Source organism: Nerophis lumbriciformis, linkage group LG14 (assembly GCF_033978685.3).
Source record: "Nerophis lumbriciformis linkage group LG14, RoL_Nlum_v2.1, whole genome shotgun sequence".
NCBI classification, from domain to species: domain Eukaryota; kingdom Metazoa; phylum Chordata; class Actinopteri; order Syngnathiformes; family Syngnathidae; genus Nerophis; species Nerophis lumbriciformis.
In genome coordinates this window covers 21,898,824-21,910,468 of record NC_084561.2, presented here as the reverse complement: position 1 = coordinate 21,910,468, position 11,645 = coordinate 21,898,824, and the positions used below count along the sequence as shown (strand labels likewise).

At 37.0% G+C, this 11,645-nt stretch overlaps 1 protein-coding gene across 2 annotated transcripts in view; it reads left to right on the top strand.

Annotated features, from left to right (window-relative positions):
- Positions 1 to 1,615: 1,615 nt before the first annotated feature.
- The window catches only part of dmbx2 (diencephalon/mesencephalon homeobox 2), a 16,249-nt gene continuing 6,219 nt past the window's right edge, over positions 1,616 to 11,645 (top strand). For both annotated transcript variants that reach the window (XM_061976380.2, XM_061976381.2), the window contains exons 1-3: positions 1,616 to 2,956; positions 6,875 to 7,031; positions 11,308 to 11,483. In XM_061976380.2, coding sequence (XP_061832364.1) covers positions 6,881 to 7,031; positions 11,308 to 11,483 — 327 coding nt within the window. In that variant the 5' untranslated portion in view covers positions 1,616 to 2,956; positions 6,875 to 6,880. The remainder of the gene's footprint in view (positions 2,957 to 6,874; positions 7,032 to 11,307; positions 11,484 to 11,645) is intronic.

Genomic DNA, 11,645 nt, shown 5'->3' with positions numbered 1-11,645 from the left:
GATGGTGTGTTTGACAGAGGAAGAGCTGAAAGTCAATACTGTAAAGTCCACTCCTCAAAAGTATTACTACATTGCCTCATACAACTACTGTAGTTGTTTGTAGTACATTCTATCTTATTTTTTTCTGATCAAGCCACAATTAATTTGATTTAAATTAATTTCAATGGGGATGTCGGTTTGCGATACAAAATGTTTTTTTTTAAGAGCTCCATCACACAACCAAGCTTGTGAATTGAGGCACTACGTTCAGGATTTGTGTTCCGTTCAGCAGCTCAATTTCCTTTTTCGACGGCTGTGTCATTTGCCTTTAACTTGAAAAGCTGCGTTGTATGCATGTTGTTGTGTTGTTCCCCACAATGAGGGTGAGTCCATACCTCGCTAAATGACTGCCCTGAACGATTGTGTGAGTGTGTTTGATGTAATGTGAACAATTTCATTGATGTGATGTTTCAAGGCAAAATTTATCGGCAGCATGTGAAGCTTGTGAAAACGGAAAAATTCAGCTGCAGCATTGGTTCAAAGGGTGGGAATAGAGTTACAGCTCATAGTCTGGAACGATGGAACTGATTTAAAAAAATAATAATAAAGAAAACCCTTGATCAAACCAAAACATGAACTACAGCCTTGAAAGTCTAAATGGTTAGTGAAGTGAGAAACTCTTTCCAGTGCTGTGCAGGTCATTACGGTAATCATGGGCACTCCTGGAAGACGAAGTGTTGTAACAAAGCAGAGTGGGTGTTGTCTGTCTATTGAGGTTAATTTGTCTCTTTATTACCACAGATTGTTTTTTTGACACAGAATTTATGTAACTGAATTTTTTGCGTTTTTGAATTTTGTGAATAGAATTTTCAAATCATGCTGAAAATGTCATTGAATAGAAAAAGGGGAAGAAGACCCATGTCACCATCGATTGCCTAAGTGGCATAAAGTGGGTCTTGAGTTTTGAAGCAACAAATATTTCTGCACTGAATTCTTATAGACCAGGGCTGTCAAACTCATTTTAGATCGGGGGCCACATGGACAAAAATCTACTCCCAAGTAGGTCGAACTGGTAAAATCACGGCAGGATAACTTAAAAATAAAGATTGTTTTCGTTCTATAAAAATAGAACAAGCACATTCTGAAAATGTAAAAATCATAATGTTATTGGGGTTTTTTTTACACTTACATGATCAGAATCAGATTCAGAATAGTTTTTATTGCCATTGTTTGAGAACGGGTTCACAAACTAGGAATTTTTCTTGGTGCAATCGTGCAACATAAAACACATATAACACAGAATAGGTAATAAAAAGAGCTGTAACTGAGCTATCAGATCTTGTTATTGTTCATGTGCCTGATGGCCGAGGGGAAAAAACTGTTCAGGTGACGGGAGGTGTGGGTCTGGATGGACCGTAGTCTCCTGCCTGAGGGGAGAGGGGTTAATAGTATATATACTTTGTCGTTATTTATATTTTCTGAATACATTTTCTGAATGTGATAATGTTCATCAGTCAACTCATTGGTGTTCATTTTCAATCTATCAACATTAAAAAATTATATCAAAATCAAATTGCAGTATTTCATTTATGTAGTTTGATCATTTTCCTCGACTGGTGCACTAATATCATGTGGCTTATTTATTTTTTTACATATGTGCATCATCTACAAAGATACAAATAATTGCTATTGCGACATCTAGTGGACAGATTTAGAACAGCTGTTTCTTTCATTCAAAAATTTCAGGTTAATTTTTGTACTTAGCAAACTCATCCCGTGGGCCGGATAAAACCTGTTCGTGGGCCTCATCCGGCCCTCGGGTCGTACATTTGACACCTCTGTTATAGACTCTACTTTAAAACACTATATTTTTATTTTATTAATTTTTTTCCCTCAAAACACTGTATTTACCAAACTGATTTTTTTAAACATGCATTTTGCTCACATTTTTTTTTATTCAATGGAATCTCCAGAATAATTTGATGTTAAAAGAAAAAAAAAAAACACAAAATTCTGTTACATAAATTCAGGGTCCACAAAAAGCGTTGGTAATAAAGACACAAATGAACCTCTTTGTGGTGTGAGGGAGCGGGACAAAACGCGCCAGCAAGAATGTACATACAAATGGCATAATTGCGCTCAGCATCAAGGGTTAGAATTGGGGGTTAAATCACCAAAAATGTTTCCCGGGCGCGGCCACCGCTGCTGCCCACTGCTCCCCTCACCTCTCAGGGGGTGATCAAGGGTGATGGGTCAAATGCAGAGAATAATTTTGCCACACCTAGTGTGTGTGTGACAATCATTGGTACTTTAACTTTAATAAAGTAAATTGAACAATACAAATATTTTCCTCCTTATCCGCGAGGATATTAACTACGATGTCTGCAAATAAATACGCAGATTTGTTCTTTCCTGGGAACATTTCTAATTCATGTTGATGTGAAGTAGTTCTCAACCGGCTTTAGTCGAGATTAACTTCACACAGTGACAGTTCATCTGCAAAATATGTGTGTGTTAGCAAAACAAACCCCCCTGGGAGAGGGGTTGGGGGGAGCTGATGGGAGAAGCAGGACAATCAAAGGCTGCTATTTTAATCTGGGCTGCCTCAGAGATTAGCTCGCCGCATTGTTTTAATTGTTTTAACGGGAGGGAGTGAAACGCTCGCTTGTAGGGGATCCTTGGCGTAAATCTCAAGTTCAATAGTTTCTAAAACTTGAGCCCCCTCCCCACCCACCCCACCTCTGTGACCCCCTCAGGGCTCCCTCATCCCACTTAATCCCGGGCTAATACCTTTCTTTCTATTGGCTAATGGCGGAGGGGAGCTCGGCTAAATGCTTCTTAAATAGTCCCGGCTGAGAATGTTTGCAGGCTATCATACTGGGGGTGCAGCTGAGCCGGACTGGAACTTACTGGACCAGGGAGCTACTACTGGGAATTTGGGACAGTTTCTCAAAAGTCAAGACTTGCACCTTGTCAGGTAAACCACCTGGATCACACACACAACTTGGTAACAAGCCAAATCTTCATTTTTGGATAATGCTGACTTTGTAAATTGGTGTCATGTTCAATTGACTGCTAGAATGTATACTATGTACACCAGGGCTCTCAAACGTGTATATTTTGTGGCCCTCTACTTAACTTTATAGTTTAGTGGAGTGCAGCTACCAGTTAAATATACTATGTTGAATCCCACTAGAGAAAAAAAATAACAGTGCAAATACAAAAATGACATAGCAACAAACACACATTGGGCAACACAAAGAGCAACTACCTATAAGCAAGCAGAAGTAAGTGTCTCTGACCATTTCCAGTGGAACTCATATTGTCGAAACATATTTAGTACATACTGTACTGGTGTGTACACTGGATACGCACATTTTGACAGTGTAGTGATTTTCTAAATCCTTAACGGAAATGATGATCGTAATTTGTAATTGTGTATCCACGCATTGTTTTCTCTCCTTTTTTAGCAGTTTTAATGTGCGCACTTGCACACCAACACTTAGCGTTTTTAACAAAATGCATTGCGTCGCTTGTCAGTACCCGAACGTTGCGCTCGACACGCTGGGTGCGGGAAAAAAATCGATTCCCATCTGAATCGCTATTTTCATTTTTACCGATTCAGAATTGTAAAAAATGAATACTGAAAAAAGGGGGGGGAAATGTTATTAAATTTGGTATAAACTAGTGTTGTCCCTCAAAAGTGGTGACGAAGTGGCTGGGGAGAAGGAAGTCTGGGATTCCCTGCTTAGGCTGCTGCCCCCGCGACCCGACCTCGGATAAGCAGAAGAAGATGGATGGATGGATGGATAGTGTTGTCCCTATACCAATATTTTGGTACCGGTACCAAAATTATTTAGATACTTTTCTAAATAAAGGGGATCACAAAAAAGTGCATTAGTGGCTTTATTTTAACAAAAAAAATCTTAGGGTACATTAAACATATGTTTATTTTTGCTAGTTTGTCCTTAAATAAAATAGTGAACACACAAGACAACTTGTCTTTTAGTAGTAAGTAAAAAAACAAAGGCTCCTAATTTAGTCTGCTGACATATGCAGTAATATATTGTGTAATTTTCCCTTCTATTATTTTGTCAACATTATTAAGGACAAGTGGTAGAAAATGTGCGGGACTGGTACTTTTTAGAGGCGGTATAGTACCGAACGTGATTAATTAGTATTGCGGTACTATACTAATACCGGTATACCGTACAACCCTAGTATACACATTTTTATGAATGTATTTTTTTATCCAATTTTTTTAGGCCATCTGTGGCTTACTTTACTTTCACTTTTACAGTCGTCTCTCGTTTATCGCTGTTAATTGGCTCCAAACATGATCATCTGTGGCTTACTTTACTTTCACTTTTACAGTCGTCTCTCGTTTATCGCTGTTAATTGGCTCCAAACATGACTGCAATGAATGAATTTCCGTAAAGTCGGAATCATTAAATATAAATCAAATATTTTCATAGCTAAAGCATAAAAACATATTTACGACCTACTAAATAAGTTTTTCAACATAATGAGAGCCCTCTAAACATGAAATAACACCTTTTAGTCACCTTTACACTCTTTTATTCCAATATTGTAATGCTGTCTGAGGCTGAGCCAATGAGTGGCCACGATACTGAACAGCCCGCTCTGATTGGTTTGCTCTCCTTTAGTGGCCAATACTACTGGAGTATTGATATTTTTGTTATTATTTAGACATGTTTATGCTTGAAAATGCTTAATTTAGAATCCACATTTTGTAAAATATGCTTACAATATATATATATATATATATATATATATATATATATATATATATATATATATATATATATATATATATATATACTGTATATATATATATATATATATATATATATATACTGTATATCCCCAAAAATATGCAATGTGACAAGGGACGACTGTACTTCATACTTCAGCAGCCAAGAGGAGCTTTTGTAACTTGTAACCTGGTTTGAAAAAGTTTTATTATCATTTATATACTAAGTAATTAGAGGCAGAAATGTTTAGGCATCTCATGATTCGATTCAGAACCTCGATTCTTGATTCAACATGATTCTTGTAATATATTATTTGGTATATAAATTATAATATAATTGTAACAAAACAGGTTGCAAAAGCTTCTCTTGGCTGCTGATGTAAGACTTATACGCGCTGTGTTGGTCTAAAACCATTTAAAAATAAAACTATATATATATACAGTATATATATATATATATATATATATATATATATATATATATATATATATATATATATATTTATTTATTTATTTATTTATTTTTTATTTTTTTTTAATGTTTTGTTTTTTATTTACAAAAATCACAAAATAATAATCAGTTTAATAAAAGACAATGGTGCAACTCCAACCCAGTCCCATCTTTACAATACTTCAGATAGGAACTTACAAAGAGGAGGAGCAGTGAGCAGCAGCGGTGGCCACTGCCTGGGAAACATTTTTGGTGATTTAACCCCCAATTCCAACCCTTGATGCTGAGTGTCAAGCAGGGAGGTAATGGGTCCCATTTTTATAGTCTTTGGTATGACTCGTCCGGGGTTTGAACTCACGACCTACCGATCTCAGGGCGGACACTCTTACCACAAGGCCACTGTGTGTGTGTGACTATCAGTGGTACTTTAACTTTAACTTTAACAAAGCAATTGAGAAGACATACAAATACAATGCACAGTATTAAAAAAAAAAAAAAAAAGGAAACCCAAAAATGTATAAAAGCATCCTGATCAATATTAATAATAATATCAATAATAGTGTAATGTTTTAATCCAAAAATGTATTTACAATTTTTTTGATGCCAAAAAACAAAAATAAATACTTTTTTAATGGATTTCTCCAATATGAATATGAATCGATTTAGAATCGGTGTAGATAAAAATTTGGATATTTGGATCTGATTTTTTTTTTTTTTTTTACACCCCAACAAATAATATATTGTGAAAATTCTGTTGAAACGAGAATTGATTCTGAATCCAATCATCACCCCAAGAATTAAAGATCGAATCTTGGGTTGGTGCAAAATTCACATCCCTGCCAACCGCCCTCAATCATCGCCATCTTGGCTGCAAAGCGGAAGGGGCGGGACTAACACAATGTTACTTCCTGTTGCAAATTTAGTTTCTTTCCCACATCCTCTACTGTGCACTTTATCCTCTTTTATCCTTTAATTGCAATTAAAGAATGTGGGACTTGTATATTTTTTAACAAAAGACAGCTACCATGACCACCCCTGAACTGTGAACCATCACTGTAGACACTTTTCACCTTTGATCACTAAAGACACTTTAACTGCTGCTGTGACCCAAGGTCACCTCCATATTTATACTGTTGACTGTCAATCAGAATGTGCAATAATGTAATGTTACTTACTGTGCCTTGTATATACTTTTTATTTTTTTTTATTATAGCTCAGTACCATGTGACCTGTTGAAGGGTGGACTAGCAATGTAAGATTTTCATTGTACGGCAAACTGTCTGTTTAACTGTGCATATGACAATAATGAATCTTGAATTTGCAACCACTGCAGCTAGTCCCAAGTCTGACCTCGTCCAAAACATTGTATACAAACACATGTAGATATCAAAAGCACATAAATGTAATCTTTAAACGCAAACTAAAATGATTAAACAACAAGCAAGAACTTCCATAGTTAAATATGTATTTATGTGCACTGCATACTTTAAAATGTATTATTCAGCGGACATTACTTTATGTGAGTGTCAAAATAGTATGAAACAATAGATATCAAAGAGTACAATCTTACAAAATGGTTATTTTGTAGACAAGGTTACAAATGCACTCCAAAATGCTAAGTGTGCCGACTGAAACTCCGCCGTTGACGTTCATGTCCGTGCGTCTTTTAGGTGAACATGAACTCCCTGAGTTTGTGCAGCGGCCCCTCCCTCCTCCCCCTGCATGACGTCATGCTGGATCTCCACCAGCAGATGGCGCAGCAGTACAGCGTCTACTCCGCCGCCGGCCCCGCAGTGCGCACCCTGTCGGTGGCAGAGAGACTTGCAGGTAGGCCATGTGCTATTGTAACTGAGTCTGGAGTAAAAAATGACACGTTTTTAATGTTATTAGATTAATACAATTAAATTATTTATGTAATTCAATTGTTTTTACCAGTCCAGACTTAAATCAAATAAATGTATACAGTTCTACACATGTACACAGTACAACAACAATAAATACAGTCGACCTTCGGCCATTTTGCAGCTTCGCTATATGGCTGTTTTTCAAAATATCTATTTACGTCACGGTTCCTCTCTATTAATTATGCATATTTAAGCACATTTTACATACTTTTTACATACTAAATCAGAGGTTAGTGGGGCGGTATAGCTCGGTTGGTAGAGCGGCCGTGCCAGCAACTTGAGGGTTGCAGGTTCGATCCCCACATCCGCCATCCTAGTTACTGCTGTTGTGTCCTTGGGCAAGACACTTTACCCACCTGCTCCCAGTGCCACCCACACTGGTTTAAATGTAACTTAGATATTGGGTTTCACTATGTAAAGCGCTTTGAGTCACTAGAGAAAAGCGCTATATAAATATATAATTCATTCATTCATTCAGGTGTCAATCACAGTGGCGGGCCGTGTGTTCCCCACCTAGGCCTTCACTGATCTCCGACTTCAAAGATTACCTCTCAAAATACCATCATTGATGTCACCACATGACCATTGCTGGAGAAATACTATACAGGAACACATTGAGTCACATCAACAGTATACAAAACGGGTTATTTTCTGGCGCATTTAAAATCTATTAAAACGCATCAGCAATTAAAACATATACCGTAAATGTATCTGCTTGGCATATGCAACTTCCGGTCAATAAAGTTTGATTCAAAGTACACACTTCTCAAATATATATTAACTGCCCTGACCACATGATGGCGACAAATACACATGTAACAATGTTAATTAAATGACAAGCATGACACACTTTAACAACAAGAGTTTACAACTTTTAGTTGTAACAGAACAGCAACTGTCAACAACTTGTGATCTGATTGGCTATCACAACTGTCTATCAACTCAAATTCATCCGCTAACGGTCCCGATGAGTACCCAATCACAGGACGCGTAAATGTCACGTTCAACGTGAGGCCATCTAGAAGGCCTTACTGACAACAACTCGTGATCTGATTGGCTATCAGAACTGTCTATCAACTGTATGTCCCCGATCACTTACAATGCACGGACGCCCACATTGTTGATTCTGAAGGCCTCTGGCAGATTTGTTACAGCATGGCAACATAAGCTCGCTGAATTCTGATTGGATACAAACTAAAACTAACAACAACAGCACTGGAAGGAGCATAATATGACATGAAGAGAATAGGAATAATTTTAGATATTTAGGGAAAGTAAATAAAAAAAATAATTTAATCTTTAATTATGATTATGATTTCTGGTTATGTTAGTCCAGCAGAGAAGGCCTTGCTGGCCCTGACGGCACACCACTGGTCAAACGTACGGCCCCGGCCCGCAAACAGGTTTTATCCAGCCCGTGAAATGAGTTTGCTTATTATAAAAATTTGCTGAAATGTTTTTAATGAAGTAAACTGCTGTTCTAAATGTGTCCACTAGATGTCCCAATGGCAATTTTTTGTATCCTCTTTTGCCAGAGCTCACATGACTTCAGAGGGGGAGGAGCTATGTGCCGTGTTAAGATAGAGGCAACACTTCTGTGTTTGGACACTACTACTTACACTGCTTTTTAATGATAGTATACAAATGTCTTTATTGTCAAAAATCCAATCATCACACCCCATTTACGCCTCAAAAATGCTTTCGATAATCTGTACATTCCGTGTTGTATTTAAGACTGGGGACACATTTTCTTGGTGCACATAAATATGCCAAAATAATATGTGTCCCCTTCTAACTTCATGTGTGATTAATGAATCAGGTCCAAAATCACACGTTTTGTTGTAGATAAAGCTACATATGTACCGAAGAAATCAAATGACAGTACATCAATTGAGGAAAATGAGTAAATAACTTTAATAACATCATGTAATTTGATTTTGATATTATTATTCATTTAATCTTCTGATAGGTTAAAAAATAGCTCCAGTGGGAGCATTTTAAAACTCTACCAGACTCAATTCCATCTATTTGACTGATGAATATTATCACATCATATATTCAGAAAGTATAAATAACGACAAATGAAGACAGAAAGCTATTAACCGCAAAATGTAACTGTAAAAAAAGAAAAGAAATGGTTTGTACGTTTTCGGAATGTGGTTGGTCTATTTTTAAACAAAGTAAACAACCTGAAGTAGTCTTTATTTTTAAGTTATCATGCCATGGTTTACCAGTCCGGAATAAATTTTCCCTGAGCTAAAATAAGTTTGACACTCCTGGTCTAAATTAAGCATTTCCAAGCATAAAAATGGCTAAAGGAACTTAAAATACCAAATCTGAGGTACTGCGCTTGTGTATTACACAGCATATTATCATTATAATAATAAAAAGTTGCAGTATTTTCACAGGTTATGTAGGTTAGGTTAGTTTGTGATACTGTAAAGTAGGTCTGATGTATTATACGTATTCGGGATGTGTTGATCAATCGGCCACCAATCAGTATCGGACGATTTTCTTAAAAAAGTATGTGATCGCCATTGCCGATTAATGCCTTTTATGCAGTATATTGTATTCGTTTCTAGTCTTCTGGCTGGTAAGCTAGCAGCTAACTATGTGTCTCCATACACAGTGTGATTGCCTCCCTGCTTGGCACTCAGCATCAAGGGTTGGAATTGGGGGTTAAATCACCAAAATGATTCCTGGGCGCGGCCACCGCTGCTGCCCACTGCTCCCCTCACCTCCCAGGGGGTGATCAAGGGTGATGGGTCAAATGCAGAGAATAATCTCGCCACACCTAGTGTGTGTGTGACAATCATTGGTACTTTAACTTTACTTTAACTTTAACTTTGATGCCGCTTCTCTAAGATAATAATAATCACCTCTATTACGGAAAATAAACTTAATATCTTAATTATCATTATCAAGTAGCATTATCACTGGAGGACGAGGCAAAACATGTTACACACTAACAGAAAGCCAGGGGCAGGCATGCTAATAAGCAAACTCACAGCTAAACTAGCATTAATTAACACAGTGCTTAGTAGAATTTAAGAAGTGTAGACGGAACCAGGTTACAGCAGAAAGTAAGCAAATATTAACAAGAAAGTAACAAGTAGGTTAATAAGAGTTAGAGAGTTAATAAGAGGGCAGCGGATCGAATCATAAATGGTAGTATATGATAGAAGGATTAGATCGATATATTTATTTTTTTCCAAAATAATTTTTTTGTTGTTTTTTTGTTATTGTTTACAAATAGTTCCCTGGACAAATGAGGACTTGAGGACAAAAACCAGAGGATTTGAAAGAGTGGTACTTTTTGCTTCTGTTTATTTATTGTGTACTATTGACTTTGTTTTGACCAATCAATTTGTATGTAATACAAGAGAATAAGGAACTACTTTACAGATTGTGTTGATTTTGTTCAACTGTCCGTGGCACTCACCATAAATACACCGTACATTTATACATGCATAAATGTACAGATAACACATGTGATTGGCATCGGTATCGGCCGATCTCACTCATGGATGATCGTATTGTGGAGCATAAATTCCTGATAGGAACATCCCTATAGAGCAGTGGTCCCCAACCTTTTTATAGCTGCGGACCGGTCAATGCTTGAAAACTTGTCTCACGGACCGGGTTTTTTTTTTTTTCTTTTTTCTTTTTTTTCTTCTTTTTTTTTTCATAAAGAAATACAATCATGTGTGCTTACGGACTGTATCCCTGCAGACTGTATTGATCTATATTGATATATAATGTATATATTGTGTTTTTTATGTTGATTTAATAAAAAATTAAAAAATATTTTTTATTTTTTTATTTCTTGTGCGGCCCGTTACCAATCGGTCCGCGGCCCGGTGGTTGGGGACCACTGCTATAGAGTACAGTATATGTCTTATTTTGTGACTATATGTGGTGTTATTTCATGTCTAAAGGGCTCTAATAATGAAAACATGTTGTTTTTGTCTCAAACTATGAAAATATTCAATTTATAAATAAATACTCTCACTTATCGCGATTCATTCTGGAACCAATTAACAGCGACAAACAAGGGTCAACTATAACTGTTGGTTTTTTTTCCATGTTATTTAGGTAAACGTTTTTTCCGAAAAGGGTAAAAAAAAACTATCGATCACAACGCAAAGACAAATCAAAAAGTAGCTAATTGTTGTTGTTTCTCTCCATGGCACCACCAGAACTTATATTAGAGGCCCGCTATGGAAACCAGCAAAAGCAACGCCGCAGCCGCACAGCGTTCACCGTGCCCCAGCTGCAAGCTCTGGAGAACGCATTCCAGCAGACCCAGTATCCTGACGTCAGCATGAGGGAGAGGCTGGCCATGTGCATCAACCTGCCTGAGGCTCGCATTCAGGTGATCACACTCATTTACTTCTGGTATGCTCACATTTGTAGGTAACAGCAGGCTTTTTGACAAAGCAGTAACTAGTAGTTCTGGCTATTTATATTAGTGCTGTCAAACCATCATGTTCTCAATTCCATTCATCACACTTTTGAACTTGGACTAACCATGATT